Genomic DNA, 15,669 nt, shown 5'->3' on the forward strand with positions numbered 1-15,669 from the left:
CAGCTATTTTATGATGGTTTTGTTAGATACCTTAAGTAAAAAAAAAAAATTTTTAAATGAAAGAAAGCCACACCACCCATATCTAATTTCCAATAGGGACTAAAACAACAGCTATAAGAAAGTGCTGACAGCAATATCTCATAATGACGAGATACTGATCTCGTCAATATGAGATAAGCTGATTTTTTTTTCTTTGGTGAATGCAATACGCTTCAATACATATGAGAAAAAAACTGATGAAAAAACACAATGTGTGGTTTACCCACAAACCCTGCTTCATCCTGAACATATCATTCCCACTTTGAAACATGGTGGTGGCAGGATTATGCCAAGGGAATGCTTAATGCTGCGTTCACACCGGACGCAGCAGGCGCGGCAGAAGCAGCGAGTTTACATGCAAAGTCAATGGTTGACGCGCGTCAAGGCGCAGCAAAAGGTCCCGCGGCGCGTTTTGAGCAGCTGAAGCAGCGCGTCTGAGCAGCTGAAGCAGCGCGTCTGAGCAGCTGAAGTAGCGCGTCAGGCGCGTTTAGGCATATGACGCGCGGCAAACGCGCTGCTGCTCGAGATGGAAAAATTGAACTTTTGCTGCTCGACGCGCCGCGTCAACCAATCAGAGGAGCTGATCTGGGAGCTGGCCGTGAGACAGACACATCGCTGATGACACAGAGCGCTGTGATCACTCCTCTGAAACAGTTAATTAACGCATAAATTAACTTAAAATGCAGAAATCTGCTGGCAGAATCCTGGTGCCTGCAGTTTAGATTTTTTAGATGAAAACCACCTACCAGCTGCCGCAGTGAACCGCGAGGCAGCGACCCTGCCAGAGGCTGCTGTGGAATGGGATTCCTACTGACAGCGCACCTCTGGTATGTGGGGGTCTGAGCGGCTAAGACAGAAATAATATTGGAAGGCAGGATGGTAATCTGGATGAACTGACTGCACTGATTACGTTTTCAGTTGGATTTTCTCACTTAAAAACATATTAAAACTACTTTATTCCCACTGATCACAGCAAATATAGCTGCAAGGCAAAGAAAGGATAGAGTAGCTCCGCCCAACGCGCGTCAGACACACTTTTGCACCGCGTAGCCAGAGCAGCAAAGCTGCTTCAGCCACGCGTCAGAACTAACTGGTACAAGCAGCAAAAATGAAGCAGCAGACGCGATTTTGCTGCTCTTGCTGCGTCCGGTGTGAACGTAACATAAGGCTGATTTATACTCAGAAAGCAGGTCGTCTGCGTGTGTGCCTCAGTGAATGCATTTGTGCCTCCGCCCCTTTGTAGGTGACCTCAGACAGGAGGCCTCTGATTGATCAAATCTACATCCGCTCCACACTCTTCGTATTTCCTGTTTGTTAACCTACCAGTTTGTTTTGTTTGTATGACCGCCATTGTGGAAAACGACTTGTTAAGATGGAGCAGCTAGAAGAGCGAGGTGCGCCAGAATGTTGGGACTCTTTTTCCACCTGGATCCCCGCTCTTTTTTGCCCTCGTGTCCCTCCGTTGTCACACAAACTTGCCCCCACTTCCTCACCACTTTGGCTATATCTAGACCCACAGCTAGTTCCTGATTTTCCCTCTTGCGCTTTTGAATAACATAGCGCTGACCACGCTTCAATATTGGGCATAAATCAGAAATATCTGCGACAAGCTCACTGCGACACACTGCTGTAGTATAACCAGCCCTTTAGCCTTTAAAGGAATAGTACACCCAAAACATGATTAGCCTTCATTTTCTACTCACCCCCATGCTGAACAACACTCTAGAGTACTTTTTTGATATCTCAAATGCATCTGGAGATCTGGGAGGCTTCTTGCTGTCTGCTGACATTCAAATAATGGAGGTCTATGGCGCCTGAGGCAGAAAGGTCCATAAAAGTCCACAAAAAACGTGTCAATATTCCTCCATACTGCTCGTCCAATGTATTCCAAGTGTCCTGAGTGGGTTGCGTCCATAATTTACTCGAAACGAAGTCATTTAGAATGTTTTTAGAGCATAAACAGTAGTGTATAGGATTTCCTGAGAGCGTTCACGACGCTACGGAAACCGCGGCAGACCAAACCAGATGAAAGTGCGCATTCAGCTCGGCAAAGAAATCATGCTCTTCCTCAACACTGAAGTCCTCAGACATTTTTCTTTCGTTGTTTCTTTCTTTGCACAGGTAAACAGCACATTTCTTCTTCTACGCTTGCATTATCAGCAGAGCAGACGCTGAATGCGCACTTTCATCTGGTTTGGTCTGCCGGCTTCCGTAGCGTCGTGAACGCGCTTTCAGGAAATCCTATACACTACTGTTTATGCTCTAAAAACATTCTAAATAACTTAGTTTCGAGTAAATTCTGGATGCTACCCACTCAGGACACTTGGAATACATTAGACGAGAAGTATGGAGGAATATTGACACGTTTTTTGTGGACTTTTATGGACCTTTCTTTCTCGGTCACCATAGACCTCCATTATTTTAATGTCAGCAGACAGCAAGAAGCCTCCCAGATCTCCAGATGCATTTGAGATATCAAAAAAGTACTCCAGAGTGTTGTTCAGCATGGGGGTGAGTAGAAAATGAAGGCTAATCATGTTTTGGGTGTACTATTCCTTTAAAACAGAGAATTAGGCAGGGTTGAAGTAAGGTGGATGGAACCAAACGTTCTATTTTATTATGTCTACGTCCTCTGCAGTTTTCTTGCTAGCTGCAAAAAAAAACCCCGCTCCCCCGATGACAGTCTATGTCATCATGGGGCTTATTTTAAATGTATGCCACACTTTTCAGTTTTTTTTTTATTGGTAGAAAATGGTTAAAAACCCTGACTGATTTTCCTTCCCCTTCATAATGATTCTCTATTTTGTGTTCCGTAAAATAAAAAGGTGATTAAAATACCATTTAACAGCTTCGTGGGTGTACTGGGACAAAGTGTGAAAAACATTGCTAGGCCTTGGAGTGAATACCTTCACAAGTGACTGTATTGTGAACCCCACTTTTTGACTAAAGGATAAATAGTTGCTCTATTTGTGTTTATTGTTCAAAATGAATGGTAGGAATATGACTAGATGCAGTCTACACTGTGGTAAATTTACTGTGACATCAACAAAGCACAGTTTAACAATACAGTATTATTTTTGTTGCTATCTGTAACAGTGTGTGCAGAGGCGTTCAACCCTGACGATGAAGAAGAAGATAAAGAGCCACGGGTAAACTGCATTCCACACCACAACCTCACATTTATGATTTAGCTTAGAATCAGACTGGCCAAGAAAAGGACCGGCTTTACTTAATGATCGGCCGCCCTAAGGCAGTCTCACAGAAACACGTTTTTGTCTCTCAGGTTACCCATCCCAAAACGGATGAACAGAGACAGAGACTACAGGAAGCTTGCAGGGACATTCTTCTCTTCAAGAATTTAGATCCAGTGAGTAAATGATTGAAGTCGTCAGATTGAAGTGGTTTGTTTTCTTTTTCATGTGTGCATTATTTTTTTGTACTGTAGTCAATTTATGTTGTAATATAAATTAGTTTAAGCAACAACAAAAAAAACTTCAATGTATTTTCTCTCCCTCTCAGGAGCAAATGTCTCAGGTTTTGGACGCCATGTTTGAAAAGCTCTGCACGGAGGGAGAGCACATCATTGATCAAGATGATGACGGGGACAACTTCTATGTAATTGAAAGGTAGTTTAAAGCAGTTACTTTTAAAAGATTCCAGAATCCCCGTCTGCTTATATCTTCATTGCTTATTTGATCTTTTATGCAGTGGGACGTTCAACATCTTCGTGAAGGTCGAGGGTGCTGAGAAGTTGGTGGGTTCCTACGACAACAAAGGCAGCTTTGGAGAACTGGCGCTGATGTACAACACCCCCCGGGCAGCCACGATAATTGCAACCTCACCTGGAGCCCTTTGGTGCCTGGTGAGTCAAACATTACATAGCCATGCAGGAGCTGGCTGCTTGCTCAGGTTTTTATGACATACTGTGTGCAGTCAGCTGGCACAGCTTAAATACACACCCAGGGTGTCTGTGGCTGTGCTGGGGCATGGTGGAAAAGAGGGAGATGGCACAGAGCAGATTGGATAACCTACTGTACAGGTGGAAGCATAAATTCACTTAAAATGTATTAAATGACAGCCTTTTTCCATATGCTTCTACAAGCTTTAACTTACAGACTGATGTATTGAGATCACTTCAATATTCTTTTGTTAATGACAGTATTCAGTTTGTGAAGTGAAGCGATTTGGCATCAAAACAACCAGCAACATGTCTGTGAAGATCGCCAGTCATCCAGGTCAAGCTTGATAAAGTTCAGTTTAGGCAGCTGGAGGTGAAGTTTTCTAGAAGACGGTTTGTTTCTCATCCAAGAGGCTTCTTCAGTTCTTACAAGCGTTGAGGAGCACTGAGATTAATATATTTCTCTGGATTTGCAAACTTCCTCCTTTTTCTCGTTACAATAGTTTTAATTTAATCCAACTATATAACATTTATCGATAAATGTAGGACCCCCAGTGCATTTATAAATTGCAATGTAGGTCTTTGTTTTCTGTAATTGTTTCCTCCTTTCTCGATGGCCTTTAAGCCGATGTGGGTGAAAAACCTATTTCAATTCAATTCGGTTTATTTATATAGCGCCAATTCACAACACATGTCATCTCAAGGCAATTTACAATTTTACAACCAGATCATCCAGTCAAATTGATTCAAAGTTTTTTCTGTCTACGGAAAACCAGTTCATTGCATCGACTCATTGACTCGAAAGCAATTCCGCACACTAAGCATGCTTGTAGCGACAGTGGAGAGGAAAAACTCCCTTTTAGCAAGAAAAAACCTCGAGCAGAACCAGGCTCAGTGTGAGCGGCCATCTGCTGAGGCCGACTGGGGTTCCAGGAGACAGAAGCAGAGATACAAAAGCCAACTGTAAAAGGCGGCCCCGTCCAGGAAACATGTCAGAGGATATCAGAGGATGAAGAGAGCACATCCACTCAGTCACCGTCAGAGAAACAGGACCACACTGGAAAACAGGCCGATCTCCAGCATCTATAAACCAAGGTGTTGATGGCAGCAGCACAGCTGATATTTCTCTCCAGGATGGAGTCACAGCCAAACAGGAACAGACCAGATGAAGCTACTATGAGAAAAAGCAGAGAGAGCAGAATGTTAGATATTAAACTGACAGATTCTGCAGATTTGGAGAATAGAGATAGAATGAAGCAGAATGATGAAAAAGGGGTCCCTATGTCCTCCAGCAGTCTAAGCCTATAGCAGCATAACTATAGAGATAGCTCAGGATAACCTGAGCCACTCTAACTATAAGCTTTATCAAAAAGGAAAGTTTTAAGCCTAGCCTTAAAAGTAGACAGGGTGTCTGCCTCACTGACTGAAACTGATAGTTGGTTCCACAGGAGAGGAGCTTGATAACTAAAAGATCTGCCTCCCATTCTACTTTTAGAAATTCTAGGATTTCACTGTTTTACTAGTTTCAGCCAGCATGTTCACAAGGTCTTTTGCCTTTATTCTGGGCTCAAAACTCACATTTCCCTCCTTTCTGAGCAGTATGATGCTTGTTTTATTGCCCATGGTGTTCATTCTTGCATATGAGTTTTTAAATGAGCAATGCAGATTCAACCATCTGAGAATGTGCTCATGGATGAACAGGATTTTAGGAGATTCATAAATGTCTGCCTGATAAATGTTCTATTTTAAATGATCTCGGACAACAAAGCATTTTTTGTTTATGGTATTGCCTTAACATCCAACATCTACTTGCAGGTTTGCCGCAATTCTCCTCAAACTAAACAATTGGGAGTTTGCAAAACCATGACAGTATGTTCTGGACTTTTCCAATATTAATGCATTTAAAGGAAACATTTTCGATAATCCTAACTGACCTAAAAGAAGAGTGATTCACTGCCCATGAGAAAGACACATAAAATAATGATTTTTCTTATATTTTATACCTACTTTATGTAAATATCCTCTTTGATCTATCTAAATTACAGTGGGTGTGGGGATAAAGGAGGACAGTAATCATACTGCTTGATATAAATTTAGATATTCATCAAAATCAATTATAAAGTTTTAAAATGTATTTAACAGGGTGATGAAATCAGTATTCTGATATCTTTTAAACAACAGTAAAGTTTCCTGTAAGCAGAGGAGCTGCTTGAGGTGTAAATCGTCCACTTCATGTAAACCATCCCACTTATTCATGACTCAGCAAGGATTCTGTCCTTAAAAAGGGGCTAACAGCTCTGTTATATCATCAGTGGGAGATGAAGGATGTTGCTGCTAACCCTGTGCTGACCTGAGAGTCTTAGAGTGTGCAGCTTAATCTGTGAACAAGCAGGCGCTCCATCTTTCTCCACGCGGCCAGCTTAATCTGGGGAGGAGCGTTGGTGCCGGAGAGTCTCTCTGAAAACAGCAAACAGAAGATTACAGGGGACATGTTATTTGGGGTGTGACGTGCGCTGGTGCTAACCGTTTTATTAAGGCCTGTGGATCACAGGTCATGGCTAGAGGGCGCCCTCTGCAGCTAATGATGCTTTTCACATAGTACTTATGGAGGATAAAAAGTGCCAAAATTAAATAAATAAATACAGCATTAAATAAATAATTAAATGTGTCAAAAATTAATTAAATGTGGAATTAAATAAATAAATGTGTCATTTATTAATTAAAACCACGTCACTAATATGAAGTGCCACAATTAAATAAATAAATACAGCGATAAACAATTGATTTGCTGGGGCTCCTGTCTGGGGATCGGGTGCCCTTGGGGCCTCGGATCCCTGGGGCCTGGGACTGGATCCGCTTCGGGGTGGGGCTGGGTGTTGTTCGGGGATTTTCGGGGTCGGTGCCGGTGCCTTCGCTACGATGCCGGTTCCTGGGCGGTGTTTCTTTCCTATGCCGGTTCTGTGGTACCGGTTCGGGGGGGGGGGGGGAGCTGCACGGCATGGTGGGGTGCGGGTCTTGGGTCCTGTTTTGGGCTCCGGTTTTTCCGCTCGCACTTCTCCTCTTGCCTATTTATTTTAATTGTAATTATTAATTAATTAATTAATTTACCTATTTATTTATGTTTTTTTTTCTCTTCCTCGGTGGGGGGGAGCGGTTGCGGGCGGGTCGGTGTCTGGTGTCCGCTGTCGCATTGTGGGGGCATTGTTTTTTTTTTTTTTTTTTTTTTCTTCTTCCTTTGGGGGGTTTGGCATGTCTGTTTTCTCGGGGGGCGGGCGGGCCTGCTGGGTGGGGGTCCTGCTGGCGGCGCGCCGCTGGTGTGTGGGGGTCCGGGCGGCTCCGGCGGGGGTAGTGTTGGGGGGCCGGTCTGGGCGGGCTGGCTGCGCTGGCTAGGTATTCGGGTGGGTTTTCCCTCCTGGAGGCATGGCGGGGCTGCTCTGTTCCCGCTGATCGCGGCGGGTGGGGCTGCGGGGCGGGTGGGGGCCTGGAGTGGCTATGGCCGGCGCGTGGTGGGGGGCCGGGGCGGCGGAGCTGCTCTGGCCGCGTGTCAGGGCCTGGTGCGGGCGGCGGGGGGGGGCGGCGGACGTGGCTGGGCTGCTTTGGCTTCGTCCGGTGGGGGGGCGGCGCGGTTCGCTCCGCTCTGGCTTTGTGCTGCCCCTCGGGCTGCTGGGGGGGGTGGTTGCGTCGGCTGCGGTCTGCTCTTCTTGCGGTTTTGCGCCGGGCGGCTTTTCTGCTCTCGGGCTGATTCTGTGCGCGGTGTGTTTCGTTGCGCGCTGTTGGCATCGGTCTTGGTGGGGTGGGGCTGCGCTTTTGGCCGGGGGGGCGTTTTAGGGGGGTCCCGCGGCGCTCGCGGCCGGTTCGCGGCGGATGCGCATGGGCCCCGGCCGGGGGCGGGGCCGCCTGAGTGTTTTCCTGGGTGGTGCGGTCGCGGTGGGTGTTGCGGCCGGTCGCCGGGGCTTGGTGCTGGGGGGCGGGGCGTGTTTCGGTGCTCTGTGGGGCTGGGGCGTTTAGGTCGGCGCCGTGGGGGGGCTGGTGTTCGGTGCCCGGCCCTACTTCGGGGTGGCCGGCTGCCGGCGGGGCCCGCGGACTCGTCCCCGCGGCTCCCCGGGGCGCCGGCATGGCGGTGGCTGGGGGGCTTCTTCGTGGCTGTCTCTCCTCCTGCCTTGGTGGGGTCTGGTTTCCGGGGCTGGCCCCGCCTTGGTGCCTTCGCTTCTGGGGTCCCCTTGGGCGCCTGGGGCTTTGGGTCTCCCGGCGCTGGACTCAGTGCTCTGGGGGGTGTGCCTCTCCGGCTCTCCACAACCACTATTGAGCATTTTTTCTATGGTTAAACTTTACATGCACAAGTTCACCCTCACAAACAACTACAGGTGCTAGGCTTCAGGTACTTAGAGATTCACTTCCAAACAGAAACCCCACATTCATATCTTCAGGTAACACACTGCAAAAACAATCCAGAAATAAGTAAAAAATGGCTTAAATTAAGTATATTTAGCCTTAATTTGAGCAGGTAAATAAGATGATTTGCCAATGGAATGAGTATTTTCACTCTTAAAATAAGACAGTTAGATAATATTTACTTGAAATAAGACGATAAAATAGTTTTTTCTTATTTTAAAAGGAAATTGTCTTGTTCCATTGGCAAAGTGTCTTACTTACCTCCTCAAATCAAGGAAAAACACACTTATTTTAAGAAAAAATAACTTATTGAGATTTATATTTTTTGCAGTGCACAGTGTACATGTCAGACTTAATAATATTACGTTAGCGATAGTTTCAAGGTGTTTGCTTTATTGTATATCTCGTACCATGTTTTTTGGTTGTGCTGTTCTTTTTTTTTTTTTTTTTTTTTTTTTTTTTTTTTCCATCTCATTACATGTGTTGAAGCAGACTGAAAATGTTTTGTCATTGTCTCCTTCCTATCTCCTCTTTCTTTCATCTTTTGTCCTGTTTTTTTCTTTTTCTTTTCCCTTCTTCTTCTTCTGTTTTTCTGCTCTACTTACATTGCAGTGTCCATATGAACTGTAAAACTCCCTGCATAATTATAATAAAGCAATTTATATACATGAAACAAGTGGAGCAGTATGGCAATTGCCATACCGCTACACTTGTGAAAGTAAAATCTGTTGGGCTCCTTTTGGCATCAAGACAATTATTCTTATTGCCACCTTGCCAGACAGGACACTGTAAAAAAAAAAAAAAAAAAAAAAAACAATTGATTCAATGTGTAATTCATTAAATAAATAAGGAATTAAATACATAAATGTGTCACTAATTTAATAAAATACGTCTTCATTTTATTAAAAAAATATATATAATTATTTCAGTGTGCATTTAATTATTTCATGGTCCTGTGTCGCAGTGCATTGAAACCATTAAAAGAATCTGTCAAACTCACCCATCAAAGTTAGGGGGCGGTTATCTAACACCTGATTGGTCATCCTGCACATTAAGGCGAAGCAAATCGATTACAGAGACTGTGATCCACAGGTTGTAAACATACTCTGATACAGTAGGTGGCGACTCGATTCGCGTTAACCCCGCCCCCTAAATTTAATGGGTGAGTTTGACAGATTCTATTAATGGTTTCGATGCACTGCGTCACAGGACCATGAAATAATTAAATGCACACTGAAATAATTAGATATATTTTTTTTATAAAATGAAGACGTATTTTATAAAATTAATGACACATTTATATATTTAATTCCTTATTTATTTAATGAATTACACATTTAATTGTTTATCGCTATATTTATTTATTTAATTGTGGCACTTTATATTAGTGACGTGGTTTTAATTAATTAATGACACATTTATTTATTTAATTCCACATTTAATTAATTATTGACACATTTAATTATTTATTTAATGCTGTATTTATTTATTTAATTTTGGCACTTTTTATCCTCCATAAGTACTTTACAATACTGCATGTTGACATAGTGTTCCTCAGTCCAATATTTGACATATCAGACATCTAAAACCAATTGAAAACTTTTTTCAAATGGATGCCAGAAGCACTGGATACGTTTCAATGCAAACTTTCTCTTTAGTATTTGAGTAAAAGATTTTGGGATTTTTTTTTTTGTGTAAAACCAAGCTCATTGTGACACTTACAGCATATTGCTATTTTTTAGGTTAGTAGGTGCAGCCAGAAAAATCAATGGAGCCCTAGTTTTAAAGGGTCGGTAGAATATCGAGGACAAACAGAGTTGCTTTATTAACATAGTTTCATTTGCACACATTTTCCATCCATCCACTTCTAGTCATCCACTTGAACCCATAGATACTGGACAAAGGGGAGTGGTCTGTATCCGCTGTAGTTACCAGATCTGCTCGGGTCCTGCACATGCCAGTGATGTTACGCTATATGATTGGCTGCACGTTTTCACATGATGTAAAACATTGTGGTTGCCCAGACAACGATAATAACATACATGTGCCGAGTGGGGAGCATCTGTAGCTTTAGCGTGTCTAATGATCGGAGAAGTTTTACCTGAGTGATAATAAAATTGAAAAGAATCTGTTTATGGGGAACAAAGTAACTGCAAGGTAGCGCTGTGGCTACCTTTTCTCAGTAGCTAATAGGTTAGCCTATCTTAGCTCAATCAGTTAGCCATATTAAGCTACATCATTATAACATTTTTAAGGGTGAACTGAAAACCTATTTGTTTAAGAAAGCATTTTAATTCAAGTAGATTAAGGTTTGTTTTATGACCATGTTTTTTGTGACTGTAAATGTATTTTATTTGTATTTTAATTTTGTGAAGCACTTTGTGACCTCTACGTCTGTGAAAGTTGCCATATAAATAAACGTTACTTAGTTAATAACTTACTTAAGATAACTTTGTGTCAACAACAAATGTTTGTTTTCTACAAGTAGTGTTTTCTGTCTAAAATCTCTATGAAAGTCATTCTTTTTAAGATGTTCAATTTGTCCTCCACTGCTGTGAGATCTTAATGAAAACAGGACGCAGTACTTTCCTTCAAGACTGACAATGATTGTTTTCTACTTTCGGCTACTTTAGATGGCCAATGAAATGTGAAATAATAGCAAATATAGTAGGTAATAATATGTTGAGACGTCAAAAGAGATCTGATTCTTAGAAACGGGTGCAGTAGTGTTTGTCCGAGCCATATGCTGGTGAAGATTCTCAGTCATCCAGGTCATAGTGATTCCAAAAAATTTTAAACAATCCATTGGACTTTGTTTCCAAGTTAGAAACAGGCGCAATACCGTAATGGGTGACTTTCAGCTTTCAAAAACCTACAATGCAGCAATTGAGTTAATCCCTTCTAGCTGTTATCAAAGCACCAGCCCCTGTACTGGAGAGCGGAGGTCCCCACTTAATCAGCCAGGCCAACAATTCCCTTTAACAACCCTCCTTTCAGACACTTATGGGGCATTGCAGGCTAAAGGCTGATTTATACTTTGAAACTAGGTCGCAGTAAACAAAAAGACGTCTCCGCCCTCTACGCAGACACTCTGCTGCACCTCTCCCAAATTGTAGCTGACTGCAGACAGGAGGCCGGCTTGTTTTGTTTTTATGACCGCAATTGCGGAAAACAACTCGTAAAGTTTGACCGAATAGAAGAGCGAGGTTTGCGAGAACGTTGGGACCCTTTTTCCACCTGGATCCCCGCTCTTTTTGGCCCTCATGTTTGGCCCTCCGTTGTCGGACAAACTCGTCCCGACTTCATCATCGCCTCGGCCGTATCTAGACCCACAGCGTATAGCGCAGACCACGCTCAAAATTGAGCATAAATCAAAAATGTCTGTCTCAAGCTCACTGCGACACATCAGTGTATTCTCATTATCAGTTCGTATGAAATCAGACGAAAAGTTATGCACAGTAATTTCTAATGTTTTTGACGTTTTTTTCGTCGTATTTCGCCATATTTTTACGTCTTGCCTCGAGACAAGATATCCATGCGCATGCGCATCTTACGCACCATTCAATAACATAGAATTTAACATACAATTAACCCTAACCCTAAGAAACAAAACAGCAAGCAACCTAGTGAGAGACATCAAGAAGTAATTATTGCACTGTTTTTCCCAGTTTTATGTCCGTCCGCGGATCTGCTTTTTTCGTCTGTCTGGCAGCGCATGCGCACTGATCTGTTTTTTGGAGGAAAAAACGTCAAAAACGTACGAAATACTGTGCATAACTTTTCGTACGATTTCAGACGAACTGATAATGAGAATATGTTGGACACATTGCTGCGAGGAGTATAATCAGCCCTTAAAAAAGGAAGCCAAACGACCCCCACTCCAAAGGGGTGGACCCTTTCGTCAGTTTAAATTTGCGTGTTTTTAAAACAAAAAAAAGGCTTTGTTGGGCTATTGTATAAAACCTCTAACTCAATGCTAATTCTTTCATTTTGAATTAAAAAAGATTCCGGGATGGGAAGGGAAACGTCTTCAAACTTGGAAACAAAGTCCAGTATATTGCTGTTAATTTTTTTTTTTTTTTAAGAGTTGCTATAAGAAAGGGCGGGGCCCCGAGCAGATCTGGTACCTACACCAGTACCTAAGTTAGATTTACTGTGGATTATGGGAGGAAGCTGGGGTAGCTGGAGAGAACCCATTAATCTGTAGGGAAAACATGCAAACAAAATGCAGAAAAAGTTTTAACAACGTCACAAATATGAAGCCATTTAGACATGTTAAACTAAGAAAATCTCATTTTAATCTACCAAAATGAATAAAAGTTTTATTTTAAACTGTGTTACAGGATCGTCTGACGTTCAGGAGGATCATAGTGAAAAACAACGCCAAGAAGAGGAAGCTGTACGAGGCATTCATTGAAACTCTTCCCCTGCTCACGTCTTTAGAGGTCAGCTTTGCAGCACAGGGTTCAACAAAGTACATCATGAATTCATAGTCAAATTACTGATGACTTCTGTTTCAGGTGTCAGAGAGAATGAAGGTAGTAGATGTGCTTTCCACAAGGGTGTATAACGACTCCCAGCAAATTATTGCTCAGGTAATTCATCGTTGCAATGATAGCTACTGTTTTTATCCTCTGCTCTGCGCTCACATAATGTGACTCCACTCACCTGTATTGCTGTGTTACAACAGGGTGATTTAGCCGATTGCTTTTACATCGTTGAGAGCGGCCAAGTTAGAATCACCATGAAAAGAAGCCGGGTAATTTTGGAGATTTCATTTATTTCTGTATCCTCACAATGTTTCTCTACCCGAAAACTCGGCGCATGAGCCTCAAATGCATACTGGGAGTGTTGTGTTTCAGTTCTGGTTTTCTTATTTTTACACTTTTGTTTTTCACAAGACAAAAAAAGACGAGGAGGAGGAAGAGGAGGTGGATATTGCCACGTGCACGAGGGGCCAGTATTTTGGGGAGTTGGCTCTTGTCACAAACAAGCCCAGAGCTGCATCGGCATATGCTGTGGGGAGTGTCAAATGCTTGGGTACATTTTGTACATTTCTTTGATGTACTGTATTAAGGGGTCTAGGCAGCCTTTCATAATCAATCTCCTGCTATGCCTTATTACCCTTCTAAAAGTGTTTATGCAGGATTACTCTTAAAAGAGGAGATTATAGACAAGCATACTAAGACCCAAAAAAACTTAAATTACTGCAGCCACAGTATGCAACAGTTTGAATTTGAATCAATGCAGTTTCATCTGCATGTTTTTTAGGGTGCCATTTTTTGGCTTCTCTGAAAAAAAAACCTATGGCTCAGTTTAATTGGATGGGAGGCATCTACTGTATGAAAATCAATTTTGATGAAATTCAGGTCTAATGTTTAACCTTTTTATTTTAATTAGGCATATCTGGAAAAAAGGGATGAGGAGGGTAGATAAGTTAGGACAAATAATATATACACTGTAAAAAATCCAAATCTAGATAAGACATTTTTTCTTAAAATAAGTGCATTTCTTCTTGGATTGAAGAGGTAAAAGAGACACTTTGCCAATGGAACAAGACAGTTTTATACTTAAAATAACAAAACACAATTGCATTGTCTTATTTCAAGTGCATTTTAATAGGGATGCACGATATAATCGGCCCCCTATCGGTATCGGCCTGTATCGGCCTTAAAACTGAATATCGGACATCGGCCACCCCACCAATATTTAACCCGATATTTGATCAGCTTCTGAGTTTCTAAAGTCTAAAAGAACAAAAAAATATACTACTTCTTCTTCTTCCTTAAAAACTTCTTTTTTACAGACTTAAAAACTTCTAAAGACGAGGGAAAAAATATTAATACATTAAAATATCACAATATCTTCATATGCTGATATATTGCCATTTAAAAACACCATATCAATCTCTTTTACTAATGAAATATTGCTATATGTCATCGTTATGCTACGAAATCCCCCGAAAATTCACAAAATTTTGCCATATTTTTATATGTTGATATATTGACGCGGCATCGATCTATTTTACTAACAAAATATCACAAGAGTTTGTAACAGAACAATGAAATTTCACGAGATTTTGAAAGTAAATTAGATCGATACCGCGTTTTTAAAAATCAATTTGATATTAGCATATGAAAACATATTTGAGTATATTATTTTTCAAAGTGTCAGAAATGGATAACAAAACTGCTATTTTCAATGACTACTTATTTTTGTCCAGCTTTAACATCGGTATCGATATCGGTTATCGGCTACATGAGTTTTAAAATATCGGCATATCGGATATCGGCCAAAATCCCAATATCGTGCATCCCTACATTTTATCTAATTATCTTATTTTAAGAGTAAAAATACTCATTCCATTGGCAAACTTCCTCATTTACTTACTCAAATTATGGGTAAATACACTTAATTTAAGAAAATTCTACTTATTTCTAGATCGTTTTTTCCAGTGTAGGTGTATATACATATATACACTGCAAAAACAATCTAGAAATAAGTGAAAATGTCTTAAAGTAACTGCATTAACTCTTAATTTGAGCAGGTAAATAAGGCTGTTTGCCAATGGAATGAGTATTTTTACTCTTTGAATAAGATAATTAGATAACATGCACTTAAAATAAGACAGTGCAATTGTTTTGTCTTATTTTAAGTGTAAATTGTTTCATTTCATCGGCAAAGTCTCTCACTTACCTCCTCAATACAAAAAATGTTTACTTGTTTTTAGAAAAAAATGACTTATGTAGATATAAAATTTTTGCAGTGTAATTTTTTGCACAAACACAATCTACACTGCAAAAAACAATCTAAAAATTAGTAAAAATGTCTTAAATTAGGTGTATTTACCCTTAATTTGAGTAGATAAATAAGATGATTTGCCAATGGAATGAGTATTTTTACTCTTTAAATAAGATAATTAGATAATATGCACTTGAAATAAGACAATGCAATTGTATTTTCTTATTTTAAATGTAAATTGTCTTGTTCCATTGGCAAAGTGTCTCTTTTATCTCCTCGATTCAAGAACAAATGCACTAATTTTAAGAAGAAATTACTTATCTAGATTTTGTTTTTTTCCAGTGTATTGTAAGGTCTTTAAGTTTTATCCCACAAAATTCTGAAAGCATACATTTGTTTCCCTTTCTATAAATAAACATCATCAGGTCTGTATTAACTGGTAACAGTTTCAGCTTGCAGAACATATGCAATGGTAATCTGCAAGGTTCAGCATTCTCAAATGCTTGATTAGTGTATAAAATTAGCCTTGATCCCAATGAAAAAACCTTTTTTATTTCAATTGAATTGATGTAGATGTCCTTTACTTATCCCCATGAAGT

At 41.1% G+C, this 15,669-nt stretch overlaps 1 protein-coding gene across 1 annotated transcript in view; it reads left to right on the forward strand.

Moving 5' to 3' along the window:
• LOC119789457 (cAMP-dependent protein kinase type II-beta regulatory subunit) overlaps nucleotides 1-15,669 on the forward strand; it is a 31,086-nt gene that overhangs the window by 14,534 nt on the left and 883 nt on the right. The window contains exons 3-10 of the mRNA XM_038294334.1: nucleotides 3,136-3,188; nucleotides 3,323-3,406; nucleotides 3,559-3,665; nucleotides 3,748-3,901; nucleotides 12,673-12,774; nucleotides 12,850-12,924; nucleotides 13,020-13,088; nucleotides 13,231-13,369. Coding sequence (XP_038150262.1) covers nucleotides 3,136-3,188; nucleotides 3,323-3,406; nucleotides 3,559-3,665; nucleotides 3,748-3,901; nucleotides 12,673-12,774; nucleotides 12,850-12,924; nucleotides 13,020-13,088; nucleotides 13,231-13,369 — 783 coding nt within the window. The remainder of the gene's footprint in view (nucleotides 1-3,135; nucleotides 3,189-3,322; nucleotides 3,407-3,558; nucleotides 3,666-3,747; nucleotides 3,902-12,672; nucleotides 12,775-12,849; nucleotides 12,925-13,019; nucleotides 13,089-13,230; nucleotides 13,370-15,669) is intronic.

The sequence above is a fragment of the Cyprinodon tularosa genome, unplaced genomic scaffold (assembly GCF_016077235.1).
Source record: "Cyprinodon tularosa strain WSP-4 unplaced genomic scaffold, ASM1607723v1 ctg339, whole genome shotgun sequence".
In the NCBI taxonomy this organism is placed as follows: Eukaryota; Metazoa; Chordata; class Actinopteri; order Cyprinodontiformes; family Cyprinodontidae; genus Cyprinodon; species Cyprinodon tularosa.